The following is a 17,540-nucleotide window of genomic DNA, read 5'->3' on the forward strand; positions in this document are numbered from 1 at the left end:
TCCCTGCCCCTGCCACGTCTCCTCTACTTTTCCCTTATATTCTGATAAATCGCCTCTGCCCCCTCCCTGCCCATGCCAAGTCTCCTCTACCTCTCCCTTCTATTCTGACGAGTCCCCTCTGCCTCTGCCCCTGCCCTATAGCTGCCAAGTCTCCCCTACCTCTCCCTTATATTCCGAGTCCCCTCTGCCTCTGCCCCTCCCTTATATTCCGAGTCCTCTTTGCCCCTGCCAAGTCTCCTCTACCTCTCCCTTGTATTCCAAGTCATCTTTGCCCCTGCCAAGTCTCCTCTACTTCTCCCTTATATTCCGAGTCCTCTCTGCTCCTGCCGAGTTTCCTCTACCTCTCCCTTATATTCCGAGTCCTCTTTGCCCCTGCCAAGTCTCTTCTAGCTCTCCCTCATATTCCGAGTCCTCTTTTCCCCTGCCAAGTCTCTTCTATCTCTCCCTCATATTCCGAGTCCTCTCTGCCCCTGCCAAGTCTCCTCGACCCCTCCCTTATATTCTGAGTCATCTTGGCTTCCTCCCTGCCTCTTGATGAGTCCTCTCTGCCCTCTCACTGCCTCTTGAGGAGTCCCTTGTGCCCCCTCCCTGCCTTCAGACAGATGTCCCTGCCCTCTCTCCCTGCTCAGGTGTCTCAGTAGACTGTTGGTGTCTCTTACCCAGGCCCTTGATCTTCGGCCGCGCCGGCACGTTCACCTCCTCGTGGTCGATGGGCTGACTGGACAGGGACAGGATGCTGATCTCAGCCACGCGGACAGTGGGCTCCTTCCTGCTGCTGTGAAGATCCAAGACTCTCATACCCTCCGTTGGGTGCTGCATCACCTGCGGAAGAGCGGCACGTAAGAGCAGAGACCACACAAAGAATGGAGATGCAGGGAGGACGGGGGGCTTCTAACCTCAGCCATGTTTATAACTCCAATAGCCAGAGACTTGTACCCCAGGATGGTGCGGTTCTTGTATCGCTTCCTCCTCTGTAACATGATCTGCAGCTTGTTGGCATCTCGCTTTAAGAAGTGCGGGTACTGGAGGAGAAAGAGGCCATGGACAGTTAGCCACGGGGCAGTTAAGCAATGTGAGGGAAATAATACCCCGAGAGGCTGCCGCTGGTTAACCGCAGACTGTATCGGGGCAAGAAAGTACCGTATTTGCTGGATTTTAAGACAAAGTTTTTTCAGAAGATATTATCTGGGGGAAAAACCATCATTCTATAATCGAGGTCGTCTTTTATTCAGACCTCAGATCCGCCACAAAGTCACTCAAGTTATGGGCTTATCACTCACCCTCGCTGTCGGGGTAACGGAGCGGATCCCGGGGAGAATTGGCCAAAGAAAGAAGACAGAAGAACGAGAAGAGACAGAAGAAGCAGAGCTGCGGGAAGAAGACAGGGACACGGAAGCGGTCGGAGGAGGAGGAGGTAGGGAGACACTGAGAGGGAGCATGAGAGAGAGTGTAAATAAAGAGGGTGTGAAACAGTGTTAGAGTGAGTTAGTGTGTGAAAGAGAGTTAGTGTTAGAGAGAGTGAGTGTGTGAAAGAGAGTTAGTGTTAGAGAGAGTGAGTGTGTGAAAGAGAGTTAGTGTTAGAGAGAGTGAGTGTGTGAAAGAGAGTTAGTGTTAGAGAGAGTGAGTGTGTGAAAGAGAGTTAGTGTTAGAGAAAATGAGAGTGAGAGAAAGCGTGAGTGAGAGCAACAAAAGAAAAATGAGTGGTTATGATTTTCACAACATAGAGTCATCACATGATTAGGTTAATATCAAGATCCAAAGTTTGAGGGCATCTTATAATCGAGTAAATACGGTACCTCGGGAATGAATTAACAGCACAGGCATGAGATACCCCACACGGGGTGACCCAGGGGCATGGATCTGCAGTGGAATACCTCCTACTAACACACTCTGACCCTTAATTCTGTACTGAAAGGCATCACCCCTCAGGGAGTGCAGTACAGACGTCCCCTCGCTCAGATCCACCAATCGAGTGTAAGAACGGATAATGAGTTTCACCTGCAGGGAGAAGCTCAGCTCCAGCTCTGTCTCCATCACACCACAAGGGGGCAGCACATACTCGTTGGAGCGCAGGACTCGCTTGGATCCCTGTAACAAAGGAGTTAGTACTGACTAGAGTAGCGTGGCCAGCTGTCAGTGTGCTCACACCTGTAGTGAACCCCAGAGCCCACAGATCCTCACCGTGCTGTCAGTCTACCCTGCGCTGTTTACCTGTAATTTCACAGCGATGACGACAGAGCTGAGGTCACGATCCAGTTCTTTGAGAACCAGGAGCTTCTTCAGGGTCAGACTGCAGAGTCTGCGAGAAAGAAAGAGACTGAACCGTTACACAGACCCAGGGGCAGAAAACAGAGAGCAACCTGCCCCCAGCGCCCCACCCCATGACATACACCGTGTCCTACCCCCAGCACCCCACGACATACACCGTGTCCTACCCCCAGCACCCTGCATCCCACCCCACCACATCACGACATACACCGTGTCCTACCCCCAGCACCCTGCATCCCACCCCACGACACACACCGTGTCCTACCCCCAGAACCCTGCATCCCACCACACGACACACCGTGTCCTACCCCCAGCACCCCACCCCACGACACACACCGTGTCCTACCCCCTGTTACAGGGTCACCGTACCCAAGGCTGGGTACCCCTGTTTGAGGGCTGAGGAATCACCAGTCAGTCCCTCATACGGATAGCACTCAGCTATCCACGGATCATCCAGACCACCATTCGTAGTTGTGAAGAACCATGTCTCATCTTCACTGTTATGATTATTATTATTTGTACCCTGTTTGAATGTGGCTGCAGCTCCGGCCTTCAAAGAGACGATCCTATAATCTGGCTGGGGCTCTTAATCAGCCAGCACAGCCCTGTCTGCCCAGACGGCACCCGCACTACAGGGGGGATAACACAGGTGGGGGAACCCATTGTATCCCTTAATCCCCTCACCTGATACATCCCCTGTATACCGATGGGATTTGTGATGGGATGTGGCTGATGGGATTTGTGATGGGATGTGGCTGATAGGATTGGGTTGGGTTCGGTGCACAGTGAATGTAGATTGTATATAAATTCTGTGTGTTTGTAATAAAGAGAGTTCTGTTTTTAACCTCAAAGCATGAAGTCCTGTCTCATGATTGAGGGAAGTGCTGGTCTGTGACTGCTTTCTTCGGACAGCCACAGCGTGTCCGCTTACTGGGAGAGGGAAGGAGCTGACGGGCGGATGTGTCCAGTCTGGGGCACAGGACGATCCGTCACAGTAGTAAACCAAGAAGAGCTCTCTTTATTACAAACACACAGAACTTATATACAATCTCAATGCAATGTGTACCGAACCCAACCCCCAATCCCATCAGCCACATCCCATCACAAATCCCATCAGTATACAGGGGATGTATCAGGTGAGGGGATTACAGAATACAATGGGTTCCCCCACCTGTGTTATCCCCCCTGTAGTGCGGGTGCCGTCTGGGCAGACAGGGCTGTGTTGGTTGATTAAGAGCCCCAGCCAGATTATAGGATCGTCTCTTTGAAGGCTGGAGCTGAAGCCACATCAGTCTCTGGGCCGAATACACAATAAAACGTCTTATAAAATATTACCGGGTCATGGTATACGGAACCAGACACAAAAGCGCTCCGTGACCCGGCTAAACTTCATATGACACATGAGCCAGCTAGCCTGGCCCTGTCACACCCCCAGCACCCCACCACATACACAGTGTCCTACCCCCAGCACCCCACCACATACACCGTGTCCTACCCCCAGCACTCCAAGACACACACCGTGTCCTACCCCCAGCACCCTGCATCCCACCCCACCACATCACGACATACACCGTGTCCTACCCCCAGCACCCTGCATCCCACCACATACGCCGTGTCCTACCCCCAGCACTCCAAGACACACACCGTGTCCTACCCCCAGCACCCTGCATCCCACCCCACCACATCACGACATACACCGTGTCCTACCCCCAGCACCCTGCATCCCACCCCACCACATACACCGTGTCCTACCCCCAGCACCCTGCATCCCACCCCACCACGACATACACCGTGTCCTACCCCCAGCACCCCACCACATCACGACATACACCGTGTCCTACCCCCAGCACCCTGCATCCCACCCCACCACATCACGACATACACCGTGTCCTACCCCCAGCACCCCACCACATACACCGTGTCCTACCCCAAGCACCCTGCATCCCACCCCACGACACACACCGTGTCCTACCCCCAGCACCCTGCATCCCACCGCATACACGTGTCCTACCCCCAGCACCCTGCATCCCACCCCAGCACCCCACGACATACACCGTGTCCTACCCCCAGCACCCTGCATCCCATCCCACGACATACACCATGTCCTACCCCCAGCACCCCACGACATACACCGTGTCCTACCCCCAGCACCCTACCCCACGACATACACCATGTCCTACCCCCAGCACCCTGCATCCCACCCCACCACATACACCGTGTCCTACCCCCAGCACCCTACCCCACGACACACACCATGTCCTACCCCCAGCACCCTGCATCCCACCCCACGACATACACCGTGTCCTACCCCCAGCACCCTGCATCCCACCCCACGACATACACCGTGTCCTACCCCCAGCACCCTGCACCCCACCCCACCACCCCACGACATACACCATGTCCTACCTGTCAAGGAGCTGGCTAGTCCGACCGACTACCTCCGCTGTCTTGTGCTCCCTTAGCCTGGGACACCACACTTTCCCCGGTTCCCCAGTCACTCGCCGAGACTCAGTGTCGGGTAAAACCAAACGAAGACTGATTTATTTCTCACACACAGAACTGCATATATCCATCAAAACACACATTAACATAAAACAAGATATTGGGACACAAACCGCCCCCTTAATCTGTCTCCCAGAGACAACAGGGACAGTAACGGGATTAACAATACAATAGGTGGGAGACTGATTTATACAACATTACTAAAAGAATGGTGGTCACTCCCTGGTGGCAGATCCTGGCTGTCTGCTGGAGATAATCCCCTCAGCCAGTGATGAGATGATACTGCTGGGGGTAGCCACAGAAGTCTTTACAGACCCAGGGCCCATAGTCAATAGGGAGGAGGCTGGCAGTCAGGCCTCTCCAGTGGTCCCAGTGATGGAGGCTTCCGCCACAATTCTCCCCCCTCCGAATTGGACTGACACAGGAGGAAACCCCAAACGGGTTGACTCCGTAGTCAGTCAGTTCATTTGGCCCATCAATGCCCTCCCAAAATTGGTGCTCCTGCTGCTGCTGGGGAGATGGGCCGGCTGCGCCATCTCCCAGGTACCGCTGGGGAGTGATGCCGCCTGCATCCCCTCCCTGGTGCTCCTGCTGTCGTTGAGGAGGGAGGTCAGGTCGATCCGGTCCCGGAATTAGGTTCTGCCGCTGGGGAGATGGACCGGCTGTTCCACCTTCCTGCTTCTGCTGGGGAGGCGGGTCGGCCGCTGTATCTCCCTGAATTCCTGCAGCTTTGGTAGGTGCTGGGAAGAGGCCAGCGATGCTCTGCCCTGTTGCCAGCGCTCCAGCTGGGGTTAGGGCATCTTCTGGGTCGGCCTGCCGCTGGGGAGGGAGGACCGGTTCCTCCGCTCCCGGACATGTGAGCTGCCGCTGAGGAGAAGGGCCGGGTGCCGCATCTCCCTGGATCCCTGTAGCCCCAGGTGTGGGGCAGAAGCCAGCAGCGCTCTGCCCTGTTGCCAGCTCTTCAGCTGGGGCTAAGGGATCTGGGCAGACTGCCCAGCATTCTGAGGACCCAGGTGTGGAGACCGCAGTGTTATCCACCCCTCTTGGGTTAACATCCTCAGATGTAAAATCAATTAGATCCACAATCTCTGGATCCGGTTGTGGTGTAAAGTCACATAGCTCTGGTATCGGATCTGGATTAGCTACCCAGTATCCCTGTGACTCAGGGGTGGAGACCGCAGTCCCATCCACCCCGCCTGAGTCAACATCCTCAGCTGACCACTCAATAACATCCACAAAATCCACAAAATCCCTGGACACTGGAGCATTCTGTTGAACACCGTCGAACAGTTTTTTATACGCCTTTTCCAGTTCCCACTCCTGTGTAATTAAAAAGTCTAAATCACCTTTAAGTCCTAGTGCATCTGGGAGATCCCACTCCCTGAAATCCCGGATGTCCTCAATCCGCCACTCCGCTGTACTGCCGAAGTCTGGATCCTCCTGAAGACTATCCCATAATAATCCCAGGCCACCAAAGTCATAGCCCTCTGGAGAACATTCTTTCGCAGTTCCCCAATATGCTTGCTTTCCGTCACACTACCCCCAGCACCCTGCATCCCACCACATACACCGTGTTCTACCCCCAGCACCCTGCATCCCACCACATACACCGTGTCCTACCCCAAGCACCCTACCCCACCACATCACGACATACACCGTATCCTACCCCCAGCACCCTGCATCCCACCCCACGACATACACCATGTCCTACCCCCAGCACCCCACCACATCACGACATACACCGTGTCCTACCCCCAGCACCCTGCATCCCACCCCACCACATCACGACATACACCGTGTCCTACCCCCAGCACCCCACCACATACACCGTGTCCTACCCCAAGCACCCTGCATCCCACCCCACGACACACACCGTGTCCTACCCCCAGCACCCTGCATCCCACCGCATACACGTGTCCTACCCCCAGCACCCTGCATCCCACCCCAGCACCCCACGACATACACCGTGTCCTACCCCCAGCACCCTGCATCCCATCCCACGACATACACCATGTCCTACCCCCAGCACCCCACGACATACACCGTGTCCTACCCCCAGCACCCTACCCCACGACATACACCATGTCCTACCCCCAGCACCCTGCATCCCACCCCACCACATACACCATGTCCTACCTGTTACAGGGTCACCGTACCCAAGGCTGGGTCCCCCTGTTTGAGGGCTGAGGAATCACCAGTCAGTCCCTCATACGGATAGCACTCAGCTATCCACGGATCATCCAGACCACCATTCGTAGTAAACCAAGAAGAACTCTCTTTATTACAAACACACAGAACTTTATACAATCTCAATGCAATGTGTACCAAACCCAACCCCCAATCCCATCAGCCACATCCCATCACAAATCCCATCAGTATACAGGGGATGTATCAGGTGAGGGGATTACAGAATACAATGGGTTCCCCCACCTGTGTTATCCCCCCTGTAGTGCGGGTGCCGTCTGGGCAGACAGGGGTGTGTTGGCTGATTAAGAGCCCCCGCCAGATTATAGGATTGTCTCTTTGAAGGCTGGAGCTGAAGCCACATTCAGTCTCTGGGCCGAATACACAATAAAACGTCTTATAAAATATTACCGGGTCACGGTATACGGAACCGGACACAAAAGTGCTCCATGACCCGGCTAAACTTCATATGGCACATGAGCCAGCTAGCCTGGCCCTGTCACAGATCTCCCCCTTGACCAACGGTCCGGCAGACCAGGCAGATCCTCACGGGTCTGCTACAGGCTGTCCGAGTGGACAAAGTTCAAAGGTGCAGGCCTTAGTTCATGGCCCCCTTTGTCAGAAGCATCCATAGAAGGTGGGCCAGGGCCCTGGTTGCCCAAAAAGATAGTCAGTAGTCCTCTGTGAATTGGAGGGCGGTCCCAGCTCAGCCGGGGGCACATGGCTATCCCCCTCACCAGGATAACAGGGGCACCTGGAGGCTCTTGCTCCCTAGTATTGGGAACTGAGTCTGGAGCAGCTGCCAGGCCAGGGCGGTTGCATGGAAGGAAAGCCCTGCTGATCGGGCCGGGGGCACTCGGGGCACCAGGGAAATACGTAGAGGTAGTAAGAGGGGCCTCTACCGGGACACTGGAGTGACCTAGGGGACACTCTGGGACAGGAACGGGTGCCCTTACGGGGTTATTGGGCGAGCTAAGCAGCTCTGCAGGGTACTCAGGGGACCCAGGGGAATAGTCCGGGGCAGGGACAGGTGCCAATACTGGACCACCGGGAGGGTTAAGCAGACCCTCGATCTTCCTCTCTGGGACAGGTGCCTCTGCCTGGGCACGGGGAGAGTCAGAGGAACACTCTGGGACAGTGACCTGGGCTTCTACCAGGACACTTGGGGAACCAGGGATCACTTCGGAGACTAGACCTGGTGCCTGTATTAGGTCACCGGAAGGACCTAGGAAAGTACACAGCCCCTTCGGCGTCCTTACTAGTTCAGGAGCCGGTACCTCTCTCAGGTCACAGGTACTCTCAGGGGCGCACGCAGAACCAAACAGCTCTGCGGTAATCTCAGGGAGACAAGGGGGATACATAGCGATAGGGACCTGGGCTTCTCCCAGGATACTCAGGGAATCGGAGAACACTTCGGAGAACACAGGGATAGGAACCAGGGCCTGCGCCAGGCTACTGAAAGGACCCAGGGAACTCGGCAGCCCCTCTAGCGCCCTCGCTAGGTCGGGGAACGGTGTCTCTACCGGGTCACCGGGGACTTCATAGGGAACCTCTGGGGCAGTGACCCGGGCTTCTTCCAGGACACTCGGGAAATCAGGGGGACAGTCTGGGGCACTGGCTTCTACGGGCATAGCTAGGGGGATTGTGCCACTTACTCGGGCGGTGGGGACAGTCATCTCTTCTGCCGGGGTACAGCAGCCAGGGTTGTTGGTGGGGACTTGGGTCGGAGCTTTTGGCTTCCTCCTCCGCTTCTTCTTGCTGGCGAGGAACTCGGTTCTTCTCGCCAGGACAGGGGCAATGGAGTAGGTGAAGAGGACCTCGGTCCCACCCCCACAAGTTGTAGTATCATGCTCCCAGTCTCCTTGTAACTCCTGGAGCTCCACTCTCCGCAGCAATTCTTTATAGTCCCTCTCGAGCTGCCATTCCTCTTGGACCAGGCAATCCATAACCGCCTCCAGCTCGGGGGGAATAGCATAAACCAGGACTTCTGCACGGTTGTCCCAGATTGTATCCCTGCGGTACTGGCAGGGGCTTCCAAAGGACGAGTCAAATTGGAAGGCATCATATATCAGTCCTGGGTCGACGGGGCTATACAGCATTAGAGGGTCGCTGTGGTCTTCACCTGCTAACTGCTGGGAGAATCCCTGGTAGCGGCTCTGGAGGTCGAGCTCTGCATATATGAGACCTCTCAATTTTTCTTCCCACTCCGGCAACGGGTTCTCCCCCAGGAGTGGAACTCGTAGATCCCACATTGTCCAGTACTGTGCCCAGTATGATTCGAAGTGGGGATGGGAGAAATCATCCCTCCAGTCTGCGGGCGCAGACTAACTGCCATTGCTGGTGTTCCAGCTCACACACCTCGGCTGTAACCTGGTCTCTCTCATCCTCTGGTTCTCGGAAGGATTGGATATTCTGGTGGAATATTTTGGTGTTCTGTTCCCCTAGTCTGGGAGATACAGACCCACTCTGGCTCAATTCCGGGTGACACATTTCAATCACCGTCATCACTTGCTCCGATGTATCCCTGGGTACAGGGATAAGTGCCATAGAATGTTCTTTTGTAGAGCACTCAGTCCGAGGCTCTCCTCTGGGACATCCTGGTGGCGGTCCATCTCTCTGCAGTCCGCAATCAGAGTAACCTTTCCTTTGCTACAAGCCTCCAGGAGCTCTCTCGGTGTCTCTCGTCTGCAATCCCAGTTGGTGGTTTGGATTTCACCCAAGTCGTGGGATTCTTCCCACCGCTGCCACCAATGTTACAGGGTTACCGTACCCAAGGCTGGGTCCCTCTGTTTGAGGGCTGAGGAATCACCAGTCAGTCCCTCATACGGATAGCACTCAGCTATCCACGGATCATCCAGACCACCATTCGTAGTAAACCAAGAAGAACTCTCTTTATTAAAAACACACAGAACTTTATACAATCTCAATGCAATGTGTACCAAACCCAACCCCCAATCCCATCAGCCACATCCCATCACAAATCCCATCAGTATACAGGGGATGTATCAGGTGAGGGGATTACAGAATACAATGGGTTCCCCCACCTGTGTTATCCCCCCTGTAGTGCGGGTGCCGTCTGGGCAGACAGGGCTGTGTTGGCTGATTAAGAGCCCCAGCCAGATTATAGGATCGTCTCTTTGAAGGCTGGAGCTGCAGCCACATTCAGTCTCTGGGCCGAATACACAATAAAACGTCTTATAAAATATTACCGGGTCACGGTATACGGAACCGGACACAAAAGTGCTCCATGATCCGGCTAAACTGGCCCTGTCACACTACCACCAGCACCCTGCATCCCACGACACACACCGTGTTCTACCCCCAGCATCCCACCCCTTCAACAAATATACCGTCTCCTACCCCCAGCACCCTGCATCGCACCCCATGACATACACCGTGTCCTACCCCCAGCATAATTAAAATACACACAAACTCACTAACAAACTTACTCCAACAAGATACACTTACACACAAAAGTTCCCTCACACCACTAACCCTAACCCACATACTAACACCATACACATGCAGTAACAAATACTCACACTAAACACACTAACATGCAAACTCTACCACCTTACAGTGATATAGACAGGCCCACCGCTGGCCCCTGTGTATAATGCACAGAAATGTCAGACACTGGTGTGAATGGTGTTACTGGGAACATTCGGCTGAACGGATTAGAAAGCTGTAATTAGATGGTGGGGGGTCGAGTTGGCAGAAGTCACAACCCCCCATCTAGCACTCGTTCCAAGTCTAACTGCTAATCCCATCATCCAGATTAACGCTGATCAGCGAGGCTCCAGCAGATGGTGCAGAGCGAGCTGTCTCTCCAACAACGCAAGCAGTTCAACACACACACAACTGTCACCACCGCCCACAGCCCAGACACAAGCCTCGCACGACTGCCTCGCACACTCACACCGGCAGAACAAGGCAAAAGACAAGAGAACCGTTATTAATTATTATTAATATCTTCAAATACTGTGTAAAAAGTAACCCCTCACTGGGCGCATACCGCAGAGATCACCACCGTGTCTCCCTCTGTATCCCTGCGCACACACCGTGTCTCCCTCTGTATCCCGGCGCACACCGTGTCTCCCTCTGTATCCCTGCGCACACACCGTGTCTCCCGCTGTATCCCGGCGCACACACCGTGTCTCCCCCTGTATCCCAGCGCACACACCGTGTCTCCCCCTGTATCCCGGCGCACACACCGTGTCTCCCTCTGTATCCCGGCGCACACACCGTGTCTCCCTTGTATCCCGGCGCACACACCGTGTCTCCCCCTGTATCCCGGCGCACACACACCGTGTCTCCCCCTGTATCCCGGCGCACATACCGTGTCTCCCCCTGTATCCCGGAACGCACACACCGTGTCTCCTTCTGTATCCCGGCGCACACACCGTGTCTCCCCCTGTATCCCGGCGCACACACCGTGTCTCCCCCTGTATTCCGGCGCACACACCGTGTCTCCCCTGTATCCCGGAACGTACACACCGTGTCTCCCTCTGTGTCACGGAGCTGGCTAGTCCGACCGACTACCTCCGCTGTCTTGTGCTCCCTTAGCCTGGGACAACACACTTTCCCCGGTTCCCTAGTCACTAGCCGAGACTCAGTGTAGGGTAAAACCAAACGAAGACTGATTTATTTTGGACACACAGGACTGGATATATCCAGCAAAACACACATTAACATAAAACAAGATATTGGGACACAAACCGCCCCCTTAATCTCCCTCTCAGAGACAACAGGGGCAGTAACAGGATTAACAATACAATAGGTGTGTGGGGGGGGAAGACTGATTTATACAACATTAAACATCAAAGAATGGTGGTCACTCCCTGGTGGCAGATCCTGGCTGTCTGCTGGAGATAATCCCCTCAGCCAGTGATGAGATGATACTGCTGGGGGTAGCCACAGAAGTCTCTACAAACCCAGGGCCCATAGTCAATAGGGAGGAGGCTGGCAGTCAGGCTTCTCCAGTGGCCCCAGGTATGGAGGCTTCCGTCACACTCTGTATCCCGGAACGCACACACTGTGTCTCCTTCTGTATCCTGGCGCACACCGTGTCTCCCCCTGTATCCCGGCACACAACGTGTCTCCCCCTGTATCTCGGCGCACACACCGTGTCTCCCTCTGTATCCCGGCGCACACACCGTGTCTCCCGCTGTATCCCGGCACACAATGTGTCTCCTTCTGTATCCCGGCGCACACCGTGTCTCCATCTGTATCCCGGCGCACACACCGTGTCTCCCTCTGTATCCCGGCGCACACACCGTGTCTCCCGCTGTATCACAGCGCACACACCGTGTCTCCCCCTGTATCCCGGCGCACACACCGTGTCTCCCCCTGTATCCCGGCGCACACACCGTGTCTCCCTCTGTATCCCGGCGCACACACCGTGTCTCCCACTGTATCCCGGCGCACACACCGTGTCTCCCCCTGTATCCCGGCGCACACACCGTGTCTCCCACTGTATCCCGGCGCACACACCGTGTCTCCCTCTGTATCCCGGCGCACACACCGTGTCTCCCTCTGTATCCCGGCGCACACAACGTGTCTCCCTCTGTATCCCGGAACGCACACACTGTGTCTCCTTTTGTATCCCGGCGCACACCGTGTCTCCCCCTGTATCCCGGCACACAACGTGTCTCCCCCTGTATCCCGGCGCACACACCGTGTCTCCCGCTGTATCCCGGCACACAATGTGTCTCCCCCTGTATCCTGGCGCGCACACCGTGTCTCCTTCTGTATCCCGGCGCACACACCGTGTCTCCCCCTGTATCCCGGCGCACACAACGTGTCTCCCCCTGTATCCCGGTGCACACACCGTGTCTCCCTCTGTATCCCGGCGCACACCGTGTCTCCCCCTGTATCCCTGCGCACACACCGTGTCTCCCTCTGTATCCCGGCGCACACACCGTGTCTCCCCCTGTATCCCGGCGCACACACCTTGTCTCCCCCTGTATCCCGGCGCACACACCGTGTCTCCCTCTGTATCCCGGCGCACACACCGTGTCTCCCACTGTATCCCGGCGCACACACCGTGTCTCCCCCTGTATCCCGGCGCACACACCGTGTCTCCCCCTGTATCCCGGCGCACACACCGTGTCTCCCTCTGTATCCCGGCGCACACACCGTGTCTCCCACTTTATCCCGGCGCACACACCGTGTCTCCCCCTGTATCCCGGCGCACACACCATGTCTCCCACTGTATCCCGGCGCACACACCGTGTCTCCCTCTGTATCCCGGCGCACACACCGTGTCTCCCTCTGTATCCCGGCGCACACAACGTGTCTCCCTCTGTATCCCGGAACGCACACACTGTGTCTCCTTTTGTATCCCGGCGCACACCGTGTCTCCCCCTGTATCCCGGCACACAACGTGTCTCCCCCTGTATCCCGGCGCACACACCGTGTCTCCCGCTGTATCCCGGCGCACAATGTGTCTCCCTCTGTATCCCGGTGCACACACCGTGTCTCCCGCTGTATCCCAGCGCACACCGTGTCTCCCCCTGTATCCCGGCGCACACACCGTGTCTCCCTCTGTATCCCGGCGCACACACCGTGTCTCCCCTGTATCCCGGCGCACACACCGTGTCTCCTTCTGTATCCCGGCGCACACCGTGTCTCCCTCTGTATCCCGGCGCACACACCGTGTCTCCCTCTGTATCCCGGCGCACACACCGTGTCTCCCGCTGTATCCCGGCGCACACACCTTGTCTCCCCCTGTATCCCAGCGCACACACCGTGTCTCCCACTGTATCCCGGCGCACACACCGTGTCTCCCTCTGTATCCCGGCGCACACACACTGTGTCTCTCCTGTATCCCGGCGCACACACCGTGTCTCCCTCTGTATCCCGGCGCACACACCGTGTCTCCCTCTGTATCCCGGCGCACACACCGTGCCTCCCCCTGTATCCTGGCGCGCACACCGTGTCTCCTTCTGTATCCCTGCGCACACACCGTGTCTCCCCCCGTATCCCGGCGCACACAACGTGTCTCCCCCTGTATCCCGGCGCACACACCGTGTCTCCCTCTGTATCCTGGCGCACACCGTGTCTCCCCCTGTATCCCTGCGCACACACCGTGTCTCCCTCTGTATCCCGGCGCACACACCGTGTCTCCCCTGTATCCCGGCGCACACACCGTGTCTCCCTCTGTATCCCGGCGCACACACCGTGTCTCCCTCTGTATCCCGGCGCACACACCGTGTCTCCCCCTGTATCCCGGCGCACACACCGTGTCTCCTTCTGTATCCCGGCGCACACACCGTGTGTCCCCCTGTATCCCGGCACACACACCATGTCTCCCTCTGTCAGCACAGTCCTGCAAATTAAAAATAACCAACACATTGAATTGAATTCCCATGAGGCTCAGCCAGACATACTACTTCCGTGATGCCGACTGAGCATCATGGGAAGTGCAGTTAACAGTAGATAAAGCTGCAGATGTTAGCTGTGAATTACAATTCCTATGATGCTCAGACAGCCAGGTGTCCACCATGACTAGGCATCATGGGAGTTGTAATTCACAACTAACTGTCACATCATCTGCTGTTAACTACAGTTCACATGAGGCTCAGCCAGACATACTGCTTCCATGATGCTGGCTGAGCATCATGGGAAGAGCAATCAATAGTAAAGCTGCAGATGCTAGCTGTGAACTACAATTCCTATGATTCTCAGCCAGACAGGTGTCCACCATAATGCTGACTGAGTATCATTGGTAGAGTAGTCCACAGCAGCAGAGATTCTTTCTTTAATGAAAAAAGGCTAATTTTATCCTCCCTCCCACGACCCTTACACACTGCCTTTACACACACCTGCCCATAAACACGCATATACACATACACTGTCCTTACACACACACACATATACACATATGCTGCCCTTACATTGTCAGATATTTTATCACAGAAAACATGTATTTCTATATTCTGTGATTTTACACAAAATGGAGTTAGAGCCATTTTATTTTATTTAATCATATAGTGATTATTTCTTTTTGTCCTTGTTCTCTCTATAATTGAGAACAAAGGAGTATTCATGTATAATGATGTTTCAGCGTATGTATGATACAATTAATGTTATCTTCCATGAGAAAGTTAAGGAGTAGACACTGCGTATCTTTAGAAATGTAACTTGGAATGGGGGATACATGGTAAGACTACCAAGACCTGAGTTACTATCTAGGAAGTAACATTTGGCGATTAGGGTGACCAAGGATAAATTCCAAACACATATGTAATGGTTTTAAGTTAATTCTTAGACCAGAGCGTCTCTCACAGGTAAATTAAGAAATTACAACGGTGTAAATATGAGTAAAAATCCTAATTATAATGGGTAAAACCCACCGTTATGATTGGAGAATTCCAATCAAAAGGTGGAGGCTATGATAATAAGCCCTGTCTTTAAAAGCTTAAAGATCGCACCCTGAAATGGACAGACCCTGACGGACTTATTCACCAAATTTACCCCAGATTCTGGCACCATATTTCACTCTTAGAGTTACTTGGAGTCCTAACCTATATAATTTGTAGAAAGTTATATTCTTGCCCACTTAATTTCTTGACAATGAATCTGGATTAATTTCTACAAGGACCAGTTGGACAACAGCAACAAGTGGTGGTAAATATAATTGTTTTATTATTCTGAATAGAGATGAATTTTGTCTTCTTCGTATAGAATTCCCTGTTTCCGGGAAATAGTATATTGCATTATTGTATATGGCGGCTTGTGAGACTGCAGCTTATAACCCGTGATAATAACAATAATGAAAAGGTATTTTTACCTATAGACGAAGTTTGACATTATTTGCATCTATTAGGAACTTCACTAATACTCTTAGACACAATTAAATTATTATAATTTGTCATGTTAGTTAAACTAATATAAGAGAAATAGTGATATCTTTATTACTGCCCTGATTATTATCAATTTTTGGTTGCTGAGTGGACTGGAAATTAATTGTGTGTTAGACTCATAAAATAACGATTCATATTGATAACTATCGATAATATACTGTATTTGAATTGATTTATTTTTTACATGTTTTAAGAATTTTGTGTTTTATATTATGCACTGTGTGACTCATATAGATATTTTATAAATTGTGTTTACAATAAATAATATTTTTATTGACTATCGTGGCGATATCTATCTAATTTGAATTATAATTTTCGGCGATCTGTAAGAATTTAGGATCGGAGATAAAATATAGGGTATCTCCTTAAATTAATATTGTGGATGTGGTACTACAAGATTTGGTAGCGTCGTTATTTTGTGTGTGTGACGAAATATTGGTTTTGCCTATTTTGTCTCATTAATATCCCTAACAACATACACATAAACATATACACTGCCCTGACACATTACTGCTTATACACACTGCCTTTACACACACCTGCCCATAAACACACATATACACATACCCTGCCCTTCATACACGACTGCCCATACACACACCTGCTCATAAACACACATACACTGCCCTTACACACACATATACACTTCCCTTACACACACACATATGCACGTGCACTGCCCTTTCACACACACACACACACACACGCATACACTGCCTTTACACACGCATATACACACACACTGCCCTTACACGCACCTGCCTTCACACACACATATACACAGCCCTTACACACCACCTTACAAATACCTATACTGCTCTTACATACACCTGCCCATACACACACAAGCTTACAAAAACACATACATTCATATACATACACACACACTGCCCTTACAACCCTTTCTCCCCATCTCTTACCTCATCCTCCATCCTGTGGTGGGAGCGCGAGGCCTGTCACTTCAGACCTCGCTTTACTACTCACCACTACGCGCCGGCTATTCAACTGCCCGAGAATAGCCTCTCTGCCATACGGTATAACTAACAAGGAGCTCTCCATCAGGAGTTATGACTTTACTACAGTATATATATACCTGGGACCTGTCTACATTACCAAATAGTGACAACCCAATAGCCCATCGCATAGATTCGGCTGATCCTGCTTCGAAAGGCGGCAGCCAAACAGCTGAAATAACATTTCTATAATAATAATAGAAATGTAAAGATATTCAGAACCAAGTCACCTGCATTCAAGCAGAGATTCCCCTTAAGTCTGGCCCATTTCTCTGAGAAATGAATAAAGAGACTTGTTGTGTGAGATCACGACGGAGAAACGATAAGTGACCGTTATCCTCACTCAACACCCCTAATCCGCTAACTCTAATTACACTTCAGGAAGAGGATGACACAGCGTGCTAATCTCCGAGCGGCAACTCTCACAGCGCTCAGCCGGACAGCATGTAACGCATTCCTCCACAGAGCGCTAAACACCCGACACGCTAAAAACCCAAGGACACTGTCTGCGCAACATACTCACCTACAGAGTCCCAAACACCCGACATGCTAAAAACCCAACAACACTGCACAACACGCAACATACTTACCTGCAGAGTGCCATACACCCAACGCTCTAAAAACCCAACGACACTGCACAACACGCAACATACCTGCAGAGTGCTAAACACCCGACACGCAAAAAAACCAATGACACTGCAAAACA

General features: G+C 53.1%; 1 protein-coding gene across 1 annotated transcript in view; it reads right to left on the reverse strand.

Moving 5' to 3' along the window:
* Positions 1–17,540, reverse strand: part of LOC149271894 (phosphofurin acidic cluster sorting protein 2-like) — a 62,786-nt gene that overhangs the window by 34,388 nt on the left and 10,858 nt on the right. Inside the window, exons 2-5 of the mRNA XM_089507017.1 lie at positions 2,212–2,299; positions 1,999–2,088; positions 897–1,022; positions 660–822 (exon numbers count right to left, since the gene is read on the reverse strand). Coding sequence (XP_089363143.1) covers positions 660–822; positions 897–1,022; positions 1,999–2,088; positions 2,212–2,299 — 467 coding nt within the window. The remainder of the gene's footprint in view (positions 1–659; positions 823–896; positions 1,023–1,998; positions 2,089–2,211; positions 2,300–17,540) is intronic.

Source organism: Sceloporus occidentalis, unplaced genomic scaffold (assembly GCF_023333645.1).
Source record: "Sceloporus occidentalis isolate IW3139 unplaced genomic scaffold, rSceOcc1.0.p SCAF_451, whole genome shotgun sequence".
In the NCBI taxonomy this organism is placed as follows: Eukaryota; Metazoa; Chordata; class Lepidosauria; order Squamata; family Phrynosomatidae; genus Sceloporus; species Sceloporus occidentalis.